Source organism: Cystoisospora suis (genome assembly GCF_002600585.1).
Source record: "Cystoisospora suis strain Wien I chromosome Unknown contig_848, whole genome shotgun sequence".
Taxonomy (NCBI): Eukaryota; Apicomplexa; class Conoidasida; order Eucoccidiorida; family Sarcocystidae; genus Cystoisospora; species Cystoisospora suis.
The window spans coordinates 16,307-36,249 of record NW_027153649.1 but is presented as its reverse complement, the minus strand read 5'-3'; the positions used below and the strand labels follow the sequence as shown (position 1 = coordinate 36,249).

Genomic DNA, 19,943 nt, shown 5'->3' with positions numbered 1-19,943 from the left:
CCCAACAGAAACAAGCTGGAAGACTTTCAAACTGAAACAAGTTCTCCAGGTGCACCTCAAAAAATATTCCTGTACTCGGATCAGAAAGCTTTGCATCCCCGGACACATATATCCAGATACATAGACACATAGGTCTTGGAACATATGCTTGTATAGGATACCACGGCGGACTGCTTCAGAAACCAGAAGAACAGAAACATCAAACGACTGCGTTTCTGCTGAAACAGATTTCCGTACTCCTCCACTCTGCTATCGCATTCACCAGGTAGTCCCAGTGAGACAGCTCAGAATAAATGCCGAGCTGTACCTACAGCCGGTCGCCGAGATCCAGGATCAGCGCACTTCTGTACATCCTCTTGTTCAGCCCGTAGAAAAAGACCGTGATGGAGTTGCAAATCTCCATGAGCACTTCCTATCAGGATCCCTTACTGTCCTGTGAATTTCGTTCTCTTTTTTCAACCAAGCAAACATCGTATGATCCGGCCGTCCGTCTGTACGGGTGTTACAGAGTGGCTGGGAATACACTACAGGTGTCGGCTTTAGTCCCTGACTAGGAATAGGCGGAGGAGAAAATCTCTACTCCAGCCAGCCACGTAGCCTGAACGCCGCCTATCATACTAACTAATGTACCGCCAACCCCCCTAAAAATCTATGTCCGTACAAATAAATGTCTCTTCTCACATACAGCACATCGAATCTAAGCTGAAGAAAAGACCCTACATACGCCTACATGTACACATGCATGCACGTGTGCACGTGAGGCGGCTATCTATCCTTTCCGTCATCTGTCGTGTTTCTACTTTCCTCTGCAAGTCCTGCCGGCTAGAGAGTTTTTCTTTCCTGTCTGTCTTTCTTCTCATCCATCCTCTACCTCTGCTAACAATTCAGCGAGAACTTTGAACCTTACATCTTCAGCTGTGGAAGGTTTACAGATATGTGTATGATCAACATCCACGAGAAGTCGAGGGCGGGCAGGTAACCAAGAAGGTAAAGAAGACCAGGGAGGAACAATTAGGCTGCTACGACCTGAAGAAGAAGAAAAAGAGGAAAAGAAAAGAAAGAAAAAAAGACATCTCCAGTACTGCCCTCTCTTCATTGTCAACCCTCGTAAACCACGATGACTTTCTGCTTCAAAGGGAAAGACGCTCTCTCGCAGAAAGAGGGAAAACGGCTCTTCAACACAACAGAAACGAAATACAAACGAGTGGAGTTACAGACAACCTCCTGTCTCACTTTCTCCTCTATCGAATTGTGAGCTAGGCTGTCAACGGAAAAGAACACTTAGAACAGTTCATGAGAGATGCCCAGAAATAAGATGCTGATGCTCCATTGATATAGAATCCTCTTATCACACTACCCAAGCAAACGACTGTCTCTCCATCTCTACTGTTCTCCTGGAGACACATCCTTCTTCTCTTCATTCATCTCCTTCGGGCGGAGTCGCGGGGCGGACTTCTCTCCCGACAAACACCGAGCTTTTTGAAGTATTCTCGCCTCTCCGAAACCCAAAGAAGAACACCCATGAATGAGGTCGAGTGCCAAACCAGTCACCCCCCATTGCAACAGGGATATCTAGACAAAGTCTAGCCAAAGAAGCACCTGAAAATCTTTTCAGTGTCAACGACACGTAGACACGTCCGTGGTTGGGTTGAGTTAGGGACTGAATGTCTCGTTTGAGGATCACCAGGAAGCTATCTCTCTTCAGCGCAGTGGAACGGCAGAGTAAAGGAAAGTATGTCTGCTTACGATAAAAGAAAGAAAGAAAATCGAAGGATACCTATCGGTACCGGGTTATGAAGTAAGACAGAAGGATCTAGACCCGTACTCTCCTTCTCCATACAACGGCACATATAAAGCATTTCCCTCCCTTTCTCTTGTTAGGGTACCAAACATACTGCATGACAAGGCTATCGGGACCATCATGACGTCGCACTAGAGATAACACGTTTACAGCTGTACACATATCTATATGATTAATAGAATGGCAGTCGAAAAGTATCTCCTGTCGGTGTGTTATGTATACTTCATGACAAGGCTACTTCTGCACTATCATGAAGGCGCACTAGGGATCACAGTTTACAGCTAAACATCTATATCTATACAGCTGTCGCTATACATAGATTTCTATGACTCATAGAATCGTATTTGAGAGGTATCACGACTTCATCATCGAGATGTAGCTTACGTACCGATATATGGGAGCTTCGTAACCTGCATTTCTCCAAGAGCGGCAACTCGGATATGCCGGCCTGCCGGTGTTTGAAGAAGATGTCTGAAGGCTCCTGTAAGCGATCGACGATAAGAATCTGCTGGACTGAGCTGTAAGACATACCGAGGAAGGAAAGAGCGAGCCACTCTCACCCATTCTCCTTCAGCTAAAGGTGAACCTATCAAAAGAAAAGACAAGACCAGGACAAGACAACACTGAAGCGAAACCGTAGAGATCAACAGACAGATAAGAGAAGTTGCCCTCCGCACAGAAAGAAAGCTGTGCCACTCATCAGAGTGGACAGGAGGAGAAGAGTCTCTAGAAAGAAGAAGAAAAAGTCTGGATATCATACTAGATAATAGTATCTGATATGGTAAATCGGTACTACTGAAGTTTCTCAAGCCACATATAACACGCCGACATATATATGGGAATACTATATACATAAAGATATATATTTGTATATTTAGTGTATGACCAGGCCTTGTATCATGCAACAATAGAGTAGATACTTCACTCTCATCTCGTCTTCCAATGGGCTCACTTGAAAAGACATCGCTCTATCGCTGTCGACAAACGCTACTGAGAGTCAGTTCTGTTGACCCTCTACGTTCTATGCCTTCCTTCACGCATGCAGCTCTTTCCTTCCCTTTGGGATTACCCAGTACATTTCTCTTACACATACACGACTGTCCGACATGAAACAGAACAGGAGAAGGAGGAGAACATGAAGAAGAAGAAGAGAAGGGAAACCTTTCAGAAGCCACCAAGGTAAAAGAAAAAGATAAAAGACGAAAGACTTCCTTTCATAGGATCTAATACGGATAATGATTCATACATGTTTATCTACGCATACATACAAGCTCTTCTCCTATGACCTTACCTTGAAGAGGAGTACCATAGAAGAGAACGGCTCGGGTGTTTCTTCTTATGCCTTCATCATGTAAGATAAGATATTGAGCTAGGAGACCTCCCATAGAATGAGCTACAAAGACAATAGGTCTATCAGTTCCTCCAACACCAGCTGCCTGTAGCTGCTGCAAAGCACATTTGCCTATCTGCTGCAATTTCACCCCCTCCCGTGACGATAGAACTTCTAGAAGGCTATCACTGCCTTCACTGTCATATACACTTCCTTTTCCTTCTCCTGTCGATGATCCGAGACGGCTTGATGAAGGCCGAGACTGAGAAGATAAAGAAGAAGCAGTCGTAGAGAGAGTTGCTGAGGGAGAGTTCGGTGTATTCCAAGATCTAGTATCTGACGAAGAAGACAAGACCTTTGAGGAATGAAGAGAAGAAGGAGAAGAGATATGATCATACGATGATTTCACGGAGTCTCTCCTGCTTTGACTGTCCTCTCCAGCATATGTCTCAGGATCGTTTGCGTCCTTGGAGAGAGACTTTGCCAACCAGCCATCTTGAGGAGACAAACGAGGGGGTCGAGAAGATAGTGAAGCTGCGACGTTAGGTTCCGTATATGAGGCTTGCTGTATGTTCTCGGGTGTACATACACATGAAACATCACGAGTAGAAGGTGATAAAGAATTCTTCAATGTAGTGCCAGACTTCTGGAGCTCTGCTTCTAACAAAGCCCGGCCATTCGCTCCTGAGGGAGATGCCGAAGATATGTCATCACCGAAGCATCCTAATTCTTCCTCTTCCTCTTCTTTTACCTCCTGTCGAGTAACGGCAGGATGACGACAAAAGAGAGGCTGCTCCCGGAAGAGAGGAGCCTGAATCAGAGATCAACAGAGAAGAAAGAAGGGCGTCATCCTAAAGATACTGAAATTCTGTGCCATCCAATACAATCGGACGACTATCTTCTGATCTAGTGTATGCACCGCCACATCACTTAATACGACTGCTGGGACGCCATCACACTGACATGGCATTTCTTTTTGTTACCCGTGAGAATGACAGAATGAGTGAGTGAGTGGTCTATGTATCTGAAAGTTAATGCCTGATACCATATCTTCGAGAGAGATGTCTTCGTCACCTCTGCTCGCCTCAACCTCTCTGTCTTTCCTCCCTTCTTTCTGACATCTGGAAGAAGAAAGCCGGAGAAAAAGTAAACCAGTCTAAGGAAGGATCCTAAGTACATTCCCAACACATGCAAGCTTTCCTGTGAATAGTTGCAAAAGAGCCATCTATAAATGTATATGCTTACGTCTATAGAGCGAACGAATGTGGAAGAAGGAAGAGATGTCATCAGCTTAGACTTACCGGGTAGTCGATAGCGAGAATATGGCTATGTGGGAAGAGAGAAGCAAAGAGATGTCTGGGCCAAAGATAAAAGTACATTTCGAAGCTTTGCATCTGTTTCTCTTCTAGTAAGTTCGAGCCTTCTTTCGTGCCCGCTTCCCTTCCGTTGGATTCGTTCCATTGACACGAGCAAAAAGTACTCGGTAAAAGTAACAGAGAAAACACCGAAGCATCTTTTTCCTTCTCTTCTGAAGATGTCTTCTCTATCATAGAGTCTTCTCCGCAGTCATCCACCGGGAATCTACTTGACCGAGATTCCCGGTCACGACCCTCCAGACTTGCTCGTCGTGATGAATCTTCCCGAGAGATAGGAGACACTTGTTGATCTGAAGGGGAAGAAGACGAAGAAGGAGAGATGGACGAGGGAGAGAAAAGTGGCATGGTAAGAGAGGGATCTTGTTCTTGCCTTGAGGTGACGAGAGACGAAACTGAAGACTCGACGCCTGTCTCCGACGGAGATGGAAGTGACGAATAACGGGAAGGTGAGGATGTAGAAGAGAAGGAAGAAGAAGAAGGTGAAAATAACCATGTAGGATAGACAGAGATCGAAGGAAGCTTCAACAACAGGATAGATGGGTAAAACCTATAGGACCAATACGCAGGAAAGATATACGATAAGGTCTTCTCACTCAACAAGGAGGTGCCCAGTGTCTTCTCTCCTATACCTTCCTCTATTCTCGTAGGCGTACTGCCGCCTAATCTAAGAAGATCTTCGTCTGTCCCATACATGACCCTCATCTTGTCTCCGTCTTTCCTCGCTTCCTTCTCATTCTCTTCTTCACTGGTTTGTGTGACCTTGTTGTTCTTTCTTTGCTTTCTCCCACCAACCTTAGACATGCCTTGGAAAGCACGTTCAGCATCCTCAGGTAGAAGAATCACCTCATCATGACAGCGGCTACATCGCCATGTCCTCCAGGCACTACCTCGAAGACCGTGTAGGAAGATAACAAAAGGGGCCTTATCTGCCTTCACTTCCTTTTCGTCTTCTTCATCTTCTTCTTCTTCTGTAACATTCTTGTTTCTTTCTTCTTCATCTACTACGTGGGGGTGAGTGTCGTTCTTCCTTTCTTCTCTTTCTTCTGGAACCATCTTCCACTCTCTCAGTCCATGATCACGCTGCTGGAGCGGTTCGAACTCAGGCAAACTATCTTCCTTTCTTCTTGCACTTTCTTTATTTCTCTCTTCCTTCTCCTTTATCATCCATTCACCTCTTGGATCTTGAAACAGGAGGTGATCTCCAAGGACGTGTCTGGTCTTTTCCCTGTCTTCTTCATTACTCTGCCTGCTGATCCAGTCCTTCAGTTCTTTCTCAGACACGTTCTCTTCCTGGCCAGCTTTATGGACCGACCACGGAAGGTCCTTACTCCTTATCCACACGTCGTCTTCCTTCTTCTTCTCCTCCTCTTCCAAACCTGTTAAACCTCCTCTTCTTTCTTCGGGATCTTCTGTATGCGCGGGAAGACGTGCAGATGTCTCATGGTTTGATCTTTCATCTTCATCATCTCTTTTCTTCTTCTGTCCACTCATCTTCCCTTGTACTCCATTCTGACCTTGGTGTGGTCGTTCTTTACCTGCTCTCCTTTCTAGAGCTCTCCTGTCTCTTCCATGAGATTTCTTCTCTCTCTCGTTCTTTAACAGTTGATGGGTCCTGAGAGCTCTATCTGCACAGAAGTAAAAGCAACAGGGACATCCTGCTGGACAACCACAGCTTGATGCTACGCCGTAACTTCCCTCATTCTCCTCTCTCATTCCTTTCTCTTCTAAGCTCTCTCTCTGACTCCCTGACCGACGAGATCTCCTGTCTCTATCCCGGTGGTCACTACCTGTATGACCGAAGGTTTCCCTTCTCCTCTTCTCTTTCGTAGTCTCGTGTTGTTGTTCTTCTTCTTCCCTTTCACCTCCCCCATTGCTTCTATCTTCATATGTGCGGTGGTATTTGCCTTGGTTCTGAGCAGGATACCGTGATGAATCTCTACGATGATCTCCAAGCTCCTCAGAGGAAACCTGAAGTCTCCTTCGTTTCTCTTCTCGATGTCTACTGTCATCTATACTAGCTGTTGGCCGTGCTATCTCTCCCCCTGGACTACGGTTTCCATGAAGAGCAAACAATAGAGACCGAAGTTGGCTAGAAGTGATGTGTTCCGTAGGAAAGTGAGGTATGATAACCATGTCATCATCTTTGTGTCTCGGAGAGAAGAAGAAAGAAGCAAAAGAATCTCTTTCCTTCTCGAATGCTTCAGAAGATACTTCGTAACTGCAGAGAAGAGGAGGAGGAAGAAGAAGCCAGCTTGTTCTCCCTTCCCGCGAAGTATTCTCCGTAAGAAAACATGACAGTCTTTTTGAGAAAGACCCGCAAGCGTGCTCGTTTGAAGATGAAGAAGAAGAAGACACAGAGAAGGAAGAAGTTGGAGTACGGCAAACAGGTGTATGAGGAGGAGGGAGAAGAAGAAGAGGATCAAGTATCATATGTGAGTCATAAGGAAGAGAGAAAGGATATACACAGCTGAGATAAACTGGGTGTAGAGAGGAAGAGAAAAGAGAAGAGCTGTCCTTCTTTGTTGAGTTGGAGAGAGAAAGGATTTCATTGGGGATAGAGAGATGTAAGTTGTGAAGTCCTCTGTGAGTGTACAGAACACCAGAAGAAGAAGAAGAAAAAGGCAGCAGAAGGGGTGCCCTTGCCGTCTCTATCTTTCTTTGCATCACGGGTATGTATGAACCACGCACGCCCCATGAAACAAAAGTTGGTAAGAAAGAAAAAAAGCAAAACCGAGAGGTCTTAAGCGTTCATGAGAAAAAGTCCAAACGCGATCCGGCTCTCATTCGTTCTGCTGTCTTCCTCTCTCATGTTCCAGTCGCTTCTTTGAACCTACTTCAAGAAACCTCTTTCATAGACCACGAAGTGTACACAGATATCGGCAGCAATGAGGAGACTGAGGGGGGAGGCTATGGAAGATTGCTTACTCTCATATAGAAGAGAACAGAACTCATCGTGGACTTCGAGAAACCTTATTATGCTGAGGACTTTCACACCCGACCTCCGCCACTAATGGGCTCCTCCGAGATAACGAGAGACAGTATCACCTAGACTGTTGCTGATTCAGACGAAGAAAAGGATATGGATTTAGCGAGTGTCGAGGCAACAGGAGTTATACACAGAGAGAGAGAGAAAGAAACAACGATCCACCGAGAGTCGAGCCACGACAAGCCTTCACGCGTGCAGGGGCAGAGCACAGGCAAAGTAGACGAAAGTGTGACCGTTAAGGCTTACTGAACTAGAGGCATAGAGTCAGATGTAGAAAAGAAGTGAAAAGCCTCCTCTGATTCATTGCATGCCGTAACGATCTATCACACTAGGGAAGAAGAAACACATAGGTACATACAAATATACAAAGAAATATGCACGAATATAGAAAGATGAAAAGACAGATAGAAAGAGACATATATAGACAGGAAGATAGATAGACAGATAGGTAAGGAGAGGGGGATAGATCATACACATATGGTGTACGTGTACATGTGCTGCGTCTACAGAGACGAGAAGACCGCGCCGAAAGACTGTGGAGGCGCAATCAACCTTGAGGACAAGAAACATTTTTCTTCTGAAGAGAACAGACTCTCTTTCGAGCTTACCTGACAGCCTCGTAGTAGACAATACTTGGGGCGGAGAGCCGTAGAGAGTATTTAGGAAGTTGTTGACGCATATCAGCAAATAGAGGAGACAGAAGTGCCGGGTGTACGTACACCTCATGTATAATCTGTAGGAGCAGTTGTTCCCAAGCGATGCGAGAACGGGACGACGACAGAAGTGAAGAATCTGGAGCTACGAAAGAAGAGTAAAGAGCAACACCAGATACATCAAAAAGCCATGGAGTAAAAAGATACACAAACGTTCACGGCCACATCTCTTGCCTTTCCTTGACAAAGCAGTTCAGTGTGTGAACACAGAACGAAGGAAAAGGAAGTCCGACTAGCTCAAGCCCTTTTTTCGTACAGCGCTACTTGTAACTGCGAATGCAAGGACGTCACCATTGCTCTGAAGCGTCTCCGACCTGTTGAAGATTTCCTGCATGGTCACGCAAGTTCTTCCTATCGCTCTCGAACACACCGTAAGCAAGACAACCCATGTATGTATCGAAATGGATGGAAATGTATCTACGGATGAATATGTATGTAGCTATGTATGTAGGAATATATATGTATGAATTTGTATGTATGAATGTGTCTGTATGAACATGCACGTACGTATATATGTTTGACTATGTGTGTATGTATGATTATAGATAAAGAGAATCCATATACAGAATGCATTGTCACCTGTGAGACCTACCAGCGGCACTATTAGCTATCGTTCTCAGATTCCACTGTATCTCCTTCCATAACTCTGCCCTCTCTTTACGAATCTTCTCCAGAATAGCAATCTTTGCAGCGTCTCCACCATCTTTCTTCTTCCTCTTCTTTTGATCTTCGTCATCCTTCTCTTTCTTCTCTTCCCGCTGTTGTTCACCTTTCTTCTTTTCATATTTTGACTGAGGCTTCTCATCCTCCCTCTTTATCGAAATGGATGCACTTCTCTCCGCACTACTCGAGATTACATCGGTTCTCTTTCCTTTGTTCGAGAGGTTTGGTACCTGTGAATCATTCCCATGTAACTTTCCTGTGTCGGTTCTATGAGATACATGCTTCACCTTTTCAATCTTCTCTTGTCGGCTTATATTCGGAGAAGCATACAATTGCAAGGCAGCAGGATCTCTCATTAGGAAGTCGAACGTTTTAGCAGTTAAGAGAAGTAACACGTCAAATCCTCCCGATAGCCACAAGCATTCCTGTGGAAAGGCCGCTGTACAACAGGAGAGAAGAGCTAGCTGTTCTGAGGCTGCACGTCGATCATGAGTATTGAGAAGGCTTTCCATTGTCGATGCTCGGGATTCATTCGGAAGAGGGACAGTCTCTTCTGTCTCTAAGTAGAGACCGTTTTGTATATGATTCCAAATCAAAGGTAGAGAAACAATCGTAGATCTTCTCTTTCGAATAGACTTGCAAGGCAAAACTCGAGACGTTTCGTGATAAGGGAAATCCCCTACTGAAGTTCCACTACTCGAAAGAAATCTTGAATCTTCTCCTTCTCCATCTTTACTGTGCATGCTACTCGACTCTCCACTGCCACCGTTCTCTTCTTCCTCTTGGAGCTTCAGAGTACCTTTTTGTCTCCTTCCTTCATCTTCTTTCTCAAACACCTTTCCTTTCTTCTCCAACTTTTCACTCTCTTCTGCTCCTCCTCCTCCTCCTCCTCCCCGATTTCCTAACCTTCCTTTCTTTGTCTCTTTTGGATTTCCACCGCTTCCTTGTTGAGATTCATCTTCACCTCTCAACCTTGATACATTACCATCGCTTCCGTCATTGTCGCCCTTATGGTTGAGAACGTCAGAAGCCTTCTTGATTCTCCTTCTCTCTTCAGATTCTGTCTCGTCTCTATCTAGCAACGATGGTGTCTCGCTAGTCTCAAGTTGCTTAGAGGTGAGACTGAAAGAGAATAGAGAGCTTCTCGGCTTGCCTTTCCCTGCATCACTCATCCCTGATCTATCTAAAGACGTCTCCATACTACTATTGTTGCTTTTGCTCCTGGCTACTTGTAGATCTCCAGATGCTATGAAATCTCTTGTTTTACGTGCGACAACAAATTCCTCTCCATCTGTCACATAAATTTGCTTTGGAGGACCTACAGATGCAACGGTTCGAGAAAGTACATGGGGTGTATCTACACCTCCGACAGATGCTGTAGAGGCACCCTGACCTTTCCCTCTTTCTCGTGAGGAAGAAGAAGAAGAGGGGGAATCTCTTCCTCTCTTTGTATCTCCACTGTTCATTAAGAATGAGTCGTCTTCTTCATTCACACTTGGCAAAGCAGTAGATGACGAGGAAGAGGAGGAATCTTCAGACTTCAAGTCCCGGGGGTCAACTGAACTCCTACCTGATTTTGAGAGAGGGGAGAGCTTGTCTGTTTCTTGGTCTTGTGTACTAAAGAAAGAAAAGCTCCACCACGATGATTTAACAGGAGGTTTGGACGATGTCTTCGACGGAATTTTCTTCTTCATTTCTTCCTCTTGTCTCTTAACAGCGTCTTCATCCAATGTCTTGTTGATATTCGTAGGCGTAGAGAGCGCATCAATCGATTCATCTTCATTCACCCCCATTTTATCTCGATCGTGGCTTCTTAAGGAAGTTCTAGAGCTTTCATTCTCTTCTTCAGAAGAGTGAGAAGTAGACTCCTTGCTACTGATCTCCTTCAAAAAGCGAGATTCACGAGCTCTCTCGAGCACTTTAGCTTGCTCATTTCTACGAAGTTCTTCGTCCGGAGAAACGCTGCCATCTCCAACTTGCAACTCTCTATCACGAGATAAGCGGGTGAAAAGAAAGCTGCTATCGTCTGTCTCTCCATTTTCTCTATTCTCTGTCAGCGTACTATGGTTAATCTCGGTGTTGTTCTTCTCTTGATGGATAGAGCTGTTCTCCAGATGTCCTTGCCTTTTTGATTGAAGTCCTGGATATGTCGATGACCATCCCTCTAGATCACGCTCTTGTCCCCGGCTGTCTCCCGGTGTTCGGGCGCTTGGCACCCTCAAGGGTAGTCGGACAGGAGACGAGACAGGTGGTGAGTTGGGAGAATCGACTCTTACCTTCTTGTCTTCTGCTCTCTCTTGATCTTCTCTATTGTTAGAGACAACGTCCTCTCTAAGGGGGGAGCTCGCCAAGTTTGGAAAGAGATCCACAGTTTTCTTTTCTACCTGTTGGTCTCCTTCGTTATTCTTCCTTCTACCACTCTCTACAGATGAGTGATGTACATTTCTCACGACGAGGGTCTCAGGAGAAGGCCCTGAGATTTTCTCCATGTTTCTCTCAGAGGTGGACGTATCTCCAATTCCTCCCGCAGGTACATCTTTAGGTATGTTTGAAGAAACAGAAGAAGAAGAAGAAGGAGTACTTGCACCTCGATCAGCATTTGAAGTTCCAAGAGAGGAAGAAGAAGATGAATCGGTGAGAGTTGAGAGAGAACGAAGAGAAGATATAGAGGGTTTGAAAGAAGGAGAAGAAGGAAGGACTGAAGAAGGAGGCCGAGGCGGTTCAAGAAGAGCTAATGTTTGAGCTAAGATAGTATCGACATCCCAGTCAAAGAATGTCCCAGCTGCTCGTTTTGCTGGTCTTTCTATGAGATCTTCAAGGAGCTGTAGCTGCATATCATACAGAGCTCCTGCGACCATCTCCTCTAGCCACGAAGTGAAGTGACGTGAGGAAAGATCTGTGTAGAAAACCACATGGAGTCAAGAGGGAAGGAACGGAAAGAAAGAAAAGACATTAACCGGTAGATTCGCACAGACAAGACACTCCCAAATCGATCCTTTTCCTCGAGTGCGCCTGTATACGACGGGCTCCACATCTAGGCTAGGAATACCGTAGGTCCTCATACATATAGATAGATGTATCTCACATTCGGAGCATGTAAAGAAGCGTGTTAAGTATAGATATACATAGAGAGGGAAGAGGAGTCAGAGAGCATGAACAGTCGAACACAGACAGGGGTGCCTGCGACCACAGTGCTTAAGAGAGGTAAAGCTTTAAGGAAGAGAGAAGGCTGCAAAGATCTGCTTAAGACAGAAGCCTGGCTGAAGTGCCACCTTTTTACAAATCTCGATACATGATAAAGTTCTCTTCTCTTTCGCTTACTTTGACTAGCCATCCATACCCTCATAGCATGTCTAATTGGTTCTGTCCAATCTCCAAGATCTTGCATCCATCCCTGTTCTTCTTCTTCTTCTGCTTGTTGTGGTCCGATCTTAGCATTGCTGCTGTCTTCTTCCTTCTTGTAGTCAGAGAACCACTGCCCAGACCTCTCCCCGTCTACAGTTCTTTCCCCACTTTTCTCTCCTTTCAACTCAAAATCTCCCAACAGATCTCCTGTTCTTCTTCTACTTCTTCTTCTTCTTTCATCCTCTTCCGGAGTGTGCATAGACGAGAGATCCTGACAAGACAAACGACTGAGCTCTTTCTTTCTTTCTTCACCTGTCCTATCACTTCTGCTATGTCTCCTCGACATCTGGAGTTCATGATGTCTTAACACTCCTGCTAATAAGGCGAATCGTATGAGAGCTCTACCAGCACTGCCTTCGCTTAATCCTGTCTCTGTATCTTCTCCTTCTTCTGGATCAAAGAATCCGTGTATTAGGAAAGAATGAAAACCAGAGACATCTTTCGCTGACAACACAGCAGCAAGAGATGTCTCTGCTGCCGTAAGTGCAGCTGCTTTCCCTGCTGGCTTGTTGAGCCCAAGAGGGAGAGATGACTGATGGACAGGAACTTGTGCCACCATAGAAGAAGAGGCAAGAGTGGTAGATGGCGGAGGAGGAGAGCTTGCGTGAAGTTGTATTTGACTCATTCCAGCAGGATGTCCCTCGTGAAACGGAATACTGTTACCATGACGATGATGAGTTGCGGAAGTATCCACGAGCTCTGCATGCAAAGGACTAGTCACCCATGGATAGCTACCTATGACTTCACATACAAGAGCACTCAATAGAAGAACAAGACGCGAACCAAGAACTTGATCTGATAACCCTGTTGGCACCTCCTTGGATTGTCTTTCCTTTACCCATTTCTGCAAGCTATCCATCCGCTGAATAAGAAGAGGATCGCCCGAGAAGAAATCGTTCTCAAGTGAAGTATATGGTAAGATAGACAGATGCCTCTTTGAACTAAAATTCGAATCACGTCGCTTGTGACTATCTGTAGAGATCTGATGTCTAAGTACATCTGCAAGAGAAGAGGTTTCTTTCATCCATTCAGGTAAGTGATATTCCTCTTCCGCGTCTCCGACTTTCTCTTTCAGCGTTGAATTCTCTTCGTCTCTTCCTGGTTTCGCGAGTCGAAGAAAAACTAAGAAAGAATGAAGAACGCCTTCTTGAGATCCGCCATGGTTCACATCGGTTGCTATTTGTTTGCTCTTGTGAGGACTTTCTTCTTGTTCTCCTTCTCCTCCTCGGAGTTCTCTCTCCCGACAGGTCACAAAGGAGTTCGAAAGAACGTCAAGAGACCATGATACAAGGAAAAAGAGAAAAGCAGGTATAAGAGGGATATAGATAGGATATGTAAGAGAGGGCATAGACAACAGAGATGTATCTTCTCCTGGTGTCAAAGTCTGAAGTGAAGACGAAGCTTTCTCGCTGTTCATGCTTGAAGAAGAAGACGAAGAAGCGGAAGAATACCATGGGATGAAACGTAGCCAAGACGAAGAAGAAGAATCTACCGTGGACACCGATGTGGGTGAAACCACAGTATCAGCTTGAGATAGAGACGAGAGAGACTTCGATGATGATGATGAAGAAGAAGAAAAGGGTGACAAAGACGGTTCTAGCTGGGCTGTAGTAGGTGAAGATGTTGTACCAAATGCTTCTCCGGAAGCAAGAGATTTGACAGCACGAAGAAGCGTGATTAGACAGGCCCCTGCACTGAGAGGAGAGACCGTAGCTAGACTCTGGATTGTTAGGACTAACTCATGTAGAAACGATGAAGCTGTAGACGAAGAGAATAAAGAAAAGGAGAAGAGTCGAGCCAACGCTGTCCTCTTACTTGTGTCGTTCTCCCCAGATGAACTCTGTAAAGTTGTGTTGTTCTCCTTTGCGATTCCATGAGAAGTTGAAGGAGAGCAAAAAGAAAAGAGTTGTTTGGCAGGGAGAAAGAGAAGAGAAAGGATATCTAGTCTTTGAACTTGGTGCCTTCTGGTGTCCCCTCCTAGTGATTCAAGATGTCCTTGGGCCACAGCTAGCCGCAAAGTGTCCAGCCAGACACGTTGGCTAGAAACTGTCCATGTAGACACATTTGATGTCTGCTTTAAGAGAACAATAAAAAGCTTCGTCTTCACATGGGGAATCCCAAGACTCTCTACCTCACTATTCACCAAAGGATCCTGAGAGGAATTCTGCGGCGCTGCGCCGCCTCCGTATCGTCTCTCTCCCTCTAGCATCTGCATGACTTTCTCAGAATGTCCTTCTGGTGATCTCTCCGACGGGAAAGACGAAGACAAGGATGATGAGAGAGAATAAGGGACACGACAGGAAAAGGAAGAAGAGGAAGAGGAGAAACGATCGGCTTCGATAGCTTCCCCATCCGGAGAATGTGATATGGTGAAAGCTGTCCGAATGAAGAGAAGAGCAAGAAAGCGACGGAGTTCGATGATAGCTTGACGACATGTCAGGGCTGATGGTAAGGATGATGTAGATACATCCTTAAGAAAAGACGTTTTCGCTAGGCCAGATGCACGACTACTACTGCTAATACTACTACTTCCGTTGAGCCATAATGTTAAGACATCGATTTCTTTGTCTGGTGAAACTGGATCAAGTCTTCTTATTGCACTCTTCTCTCTTTCATAATCCTCTTTTTCCTTTTCTGAAAGAACAGTACGACTGCTGCTTATCGACAGCGATTCATCTTGATCATCGTCATGTCTCAGAGAGAGCCTTCCTTCATTCCCCGCAGAGCTCCTGGTTCTACAGTCGTTTCCTACAACTGCTTGCTTCGCCCCTCTCTCTCCCTGATGTCCTCCTTCTCCGGATGTTCTCACGATGGATTCTTTCGGCGTCTTTTCAAGAGAAGAGAGGTATGAAGGAAGTCCCCTTTCTGTCTGTCCTTCATGATCATTTGTATGATGCAGATGTAAGGATTCCTCAGTAGAATGGGGGATGGCTAGGTTGGTTAACCATCGACTAAATGTAAGACGAGTGACTAAGGTTTCATCTGCTTTGAAATCCTCTCCTACACTGTTATCAGACAGATTTCGAGAAGAGACCAGCAAAGGGGGAAGAGTAGGCAGCCCCCTATTAGAATGATGTGAGTGACGGGCAGATGAGAGAGAGCTTGTCTTTTTCACTTCATCGAATGTGTTGTTCGAGAAATCGTCTCTTTCATGGAGACGGACGGAAGTAGATGAAGGTGAAAGAAAGGCTCTTGCACCAGAGCATGCACAGGAATGGGCTTCTGAAAAGGAAAAGCATGATGGAAGATAAGCAGGATGGAGAAGCGTTTGATCTAAAGGGAGAAAAAGAAAATAGGCGAGAACGCGAATGGCCTCGGTAATGATCTCAATAGAGAAAGGAGAGGAAGAAGCTTCAACAGACGAAGAAGATGACGGTTGGGAGAAATAGCGAAAGAAGTGAAAGAAAGATGAGCTTGAAGTGGTGTTAGATGAGGAGATATCTTGAGGCGGAATGCTGCTATTGATCAAATGAGATAGAAACGTATGCATAGCAGATAGAGATGGACACTGTCGGAAAACTTCTTCAGCCCAGTGTCTATTCTGTATCATAAGGAACGTCAAGAGAATAAAAGCCGCTTGTTCGCTCTCTACGCATCTCTTTTCTTTCTCTGAAGAGGCCTCAAATCGCTCATGCCCTGCGACTTCTTCTGTATCTTTCTTTCCATCGTCACCTTTCTTCCCGTTCTTCTTCTTCTTACGAAGAAGCAAAAGTACGCTAAGGTCTGCATTGTTGTTTACGCTACTATCAGTTCTCCCCAGCTCTCTCCATAGTCTTCTAATCAGGCGAGGAAACGGTGGCAAATGACTGGCTAGCTTGGCAATGACAGCAGCGTCTTGGCTACATGCTGAGAGACTTCCTTTGTGTGGCACGCGATCAGCAGTTGTGCGGGCTGAAGAAAGAGGAGAAGAAGAAAAGCTTCTTTTCTCCCTTGAGACAGAACTCCCGGGTGTAATGACAGGGGATGCACCGTTATCAGATGGTTCATTCCGTTCAGGAAGAGACGGAGACGCAGACAAAGGAAGAGGGAAAGAAGAAGAAGAGGTAGCACCGGACGAGACAGAGGGAGAGAAAGAAGAAGAAGGAGGTTGCGTAGAAGAGGTAGACGCACAAGCAGCGCGACCACGGAGTGAAAAGGGCTGTGCCGAATACAGCTGGAGGAGATGGAGAGTTGAATACGAACGAGTCTCAGGGGCTATTTCTGATGAGAAGGGAGGAGCAGAGCCATTTGTGTTTTTCTGACAAGAGGAAGTCTTGACACCAGCAGAAATGGAACGGCTGGGACAGACCGGACACGCTGTACGTGTCTTATCTTCGATCGAGTCATCAGGTAGGTACGGAGGAGGGTAGGATATTAAAAGAAGTCGTGTCTTCTTGGTTTCAGTCTTGTCTTTTTCATGAGAAGACTCGAGTTTACTGAAGCTAGAACTTGAAGAGGTCAGCAAATTCCAGTCTGTAAAGTCTGACCTCTTGAGTGGGGACATACCACATGCTGACCCTTGAGTTCTTCGTGCTGTAGACAACGTGGGAGCTCTCGTTTCCTCTTCAAGCGTAGCTCTGCTGGCTAAGTGAATGTCTTCGAAAGTTCTGAAACCGGATGAACTCAGGTGCTCTTTAGGTCGAGGCGCAACAGTCTCTCCTTCAGGCGAGTTAATGGTACACCGAACTCTAGGAAAGAGACAGAGGACGGACCCCCTAAACGTCCTCGGTATCGCTTGCTCCTCATCTTTCCCTTTCGCAACAGCTAAGTTCACAAGGAGCTGAAGCGTGACTAAGACGCATGCGGCATGAAAGAGAAATGATGATGATGAATAGGAAGCACTAAAGCCTGAAGAAGATCCAAAGGAAGGTCGATCCTTAATACGTGGTGGTGGTGGTGGTCTTGGCGTGTCAAGAAAACAGTCACATCTCTCAAAATGTTCATGCAAACCTGTAGCAGTAGTGTGGTTACCTACTTTAAGACGCGGAGATTTCAGGCTTCCTGGAGGCGTTGTGCGATGTAGAGTGGAAGTAGGGGTGGAGTGAGAGAAGCGAAGAGACAAGGAGACCGAGCTTGACGAAGGACTCAAGATCTGTGCTAAGACGTTGGTACAAGAGAGCGTAGAGATCGAGTGTTCGTGAGTAGAATGGGTGACATATGGTGAGAAATGAAACGGCGATGACGTCGAAGAAGACAGACGTTGAAGGGGAAAAGACAAGGAAGAGGAAAACGGAACAGATGATGTGGATACACCGTAAGTAGATATAGTGCTCTTTGAGTGAGGGCACTCCTTCTTGGCGACGTGTCGACAGAGTAGGAAGAATGTCTCTGGAGCATCTCGTACGGATGAAGGGGTTTTCGAATGCACTGACAGGGGCCGACGAAAGAATGTTTCGGCTGTGGTGCGGTTTCGCATGTAAGCGACAGGGGTTGAATGAATGACTGGATCAGGGAGGACCGAGGAGGAGAGGAATGACGCCGAGCGGGGCACTAACAGCCGCCGGAGGGACCCCGTCATGTGTAATGACTAGAGGGAAGAGAAAAGCGACAGTCGTAGAAACCAGCGGAAGGTACCCAGCCGCAGACTCGGTGACTGCTGACGCCGCTCCTTTTGGGACCTGACGGAACCTCATCCTGCTTTGGAACCAGCTATCGGAACAGGAAAGGTAGGTCGCTGTGCGACGGAGGTGCAGTTCAGTCTCTGTACGAAGTTTGGCGTGCGACAGCGTCCGAGAGCCAGTGAAAAGCAGACTTTCGCGGTCTACGATACGCACACGACGTTGCACGAAAAACGGGCACGAGCATGGTGTGTGTGCTAGGCCTGAAGAGAAGAGCACATCCTCATACACCAACTGACCGCACTTCTCGTAATCTAAGCAAGTCGAACAGCGTCGCGGGGAAGGGCTCTTTCCAGTATCATCTCAACAGCCTTCCGCACGACTGATCAACCGCGAACGCGTGAGAGAGCGGCTTGAGGAGACGACAGACCAGACAAGAAGAAACAAGTCACCAGAGGAGCCAGCGCGGTGCGGGTACAACACTCTGCCCGCCCTTGAGAGCGGGCAATGACGAAAAAGGTGACGGTGAGCAGATTGGCGAAGTCTGCTATCCTCGCTAGACACAACTTGTCTCGCTGTCTGTGTGAATCATTAGCGACACATGTCGAGTCAGTCTCAAATGAACGTCAACGAAGCTAATCGCACGTAAACACACCCTGTCAGAAGTCACACTGGCTATACAAGCAAGGAGCACACGCGGTGAACACACGACAGAACGAGGGATGTCCGCTAGCAGATGTACATGCAGTATACGCATGCAACGGGACAGCCATCTGATGCCCGTAGACAGCTGACGGTGCAGCCCCGGAATCACATTGGCTCCATCTAATGGTGTCTTGTACTGGTGTATGACTCAGTGTGCACTACTGCAGGACCTAGTCTTTGTGAGAGTGTGCTACTAAGGCAACACGGCCCGCCAGGGCAACTTTGAGTGTAGGGGAGATACGCTACAAAGAAATGGGAGAAGGTCCGCCGCAATCCGGCCTTTTCTGCGCTATAGAATCTCTTGCTGTTCTATACAGGGTCACCAGGAGTCTGTATTTCAAAACAGGGAAGTACGCGCGCGTGTCCGGAGTTCCTGCAGGGACGAGTATCTGAAGTTGAACCTTCAACACTGCGCTCACCGCTCTCACACGACACCGAGTAGAAGACAGGCGCGTGCCCAACCACACCCGACAAGCCTGGTACTCGCGGCGGTTCTTTCTGCTTGTTTCATCCGCCCTTCAGCATTAACATGCATCTGTTTCAGCACACTCCTCATACCGTTAACTGTTCTCCGGCCACTCGGACGGATCAGGTGTCCTAACTTCAATTCTGGAGAAAGTCTCGGACAAGGAGCCTGCGTCGAAAGCGTTTTACTGCTAAGTCTGTTCCCGACCCTGCCGTTCCACCTTCTTCCCTCCACTACGCAATGCCGGCACAGAAAGCATAGGTAGCTCTAACGCGTCAGGACGAGGCAAGGTGCTGGTACTCTGAGTAACGGAGCCGGTGCACCGAAAAAGTACGGCAACGGCGCTGACTAGGCCACTGCGCTTCAGCCAAGCTGCTACTTTACTGGCTGAGTGTACAACCAGTACGCTGTGCTCGCATGGTGTCCAGCCTGGGTCGAAACACCCGCGCTTTTCGCCGAGAGCTTCAGCTTCCCTCGCTCGGCAGTCAGCATGACGGAGCTGACACTAAGGGAGAGTGTCCCATTGGTGGTGCCTCCGTCCTATCAGCATCGGCCCCGCCACTGGTTACTCCCTCTACTGTGTCTTCCCGATGCTGTTGAAGCCACATTTGGGACTCTGTCGTTCTCGGCTGTCACGGTGTCCGCTAGTCGCGAAGAAGACTGTGTCGCTGAAGTCCGGTTGTCTGTCGGGGAGATTTCGAGGTACAGACGTCTCGATGACCGGGGAACCGACACCGCTCGAGTGCTGCTAGAATCCCGCGGTGTAAGATAGTTCATTCCTGTAGCAGGGAGGCCATCAGGGCTGAGCGCTTAGGGTCTAACTGGAAGCTGCATAGCAGTACCAAACTGAGGGTAGACACGAGCCGAGAGAAACGGTCACCATCGGGAGTAAACTCGCCGCGGCCGGTGCGACGTGGTGGCTGTCTCGACGGAGGCCGGCTCCGGGGAGACACGAGGCAAC

General features: G+C 46.8%; 1 protein-coding gene across 1 annotated transcript; it reads right to left on the bottom strand.

Moving 5' to 3' along the window:
* Positions 1-74: 74 nt before the first annotated feature.
* Positions 75-18,981, bottom strand: CSUI_002038 (pgap1 family protein). Its single transcript, XM_068062240.1, has 7 exons — positions 12,191-18,981; positions 8,799-11,765; positions 8,102-8,291; positions 4,433-7,088; positions 3,093-3,942; positions 2,190-2,387; positions 75-1,026 (listed from the first exon to the last, which is right to left on the bottom strand). Exons 1-7 carry the CDS (start codon positions 17,769-17,771, stop codon positions 857-859), a joined length of 12,612 nt encoding a protein of 4,203 aa, XP_067925783.1. The 5' UTR covers positions 17,772-18,981; the 3' UTR covers positions 75-856.
* Positions 18,982-19,943: the final 962 nt, after the last annotated feature.

Excerpts from the sequence above, each read along its gene's own strand:
- CSUI_002038 (XM_068062240.1), bottom strand. The coding sequence starts at position 17,771 with ATGACGGGGTCCCTCCGGCGGCTGTTAGTGCCCCGCTCGGCGTCATTC. Across the intron at positions 7,089-8,101 it reads GTCTACTACGAGGCTGTCAG|AGGACTTCACAACTTACATC; the intron begins GTAAGCTCGAAA and ends GTACACTCACAG. Across the intron at positions 1,027-2,189 it reads TACGAAGCTCCCATATATCG|GTCGTAGCAGCCTAATTGTT; the intron begins GTACGTAAGCTA and ends CTTCTTCTTCAG.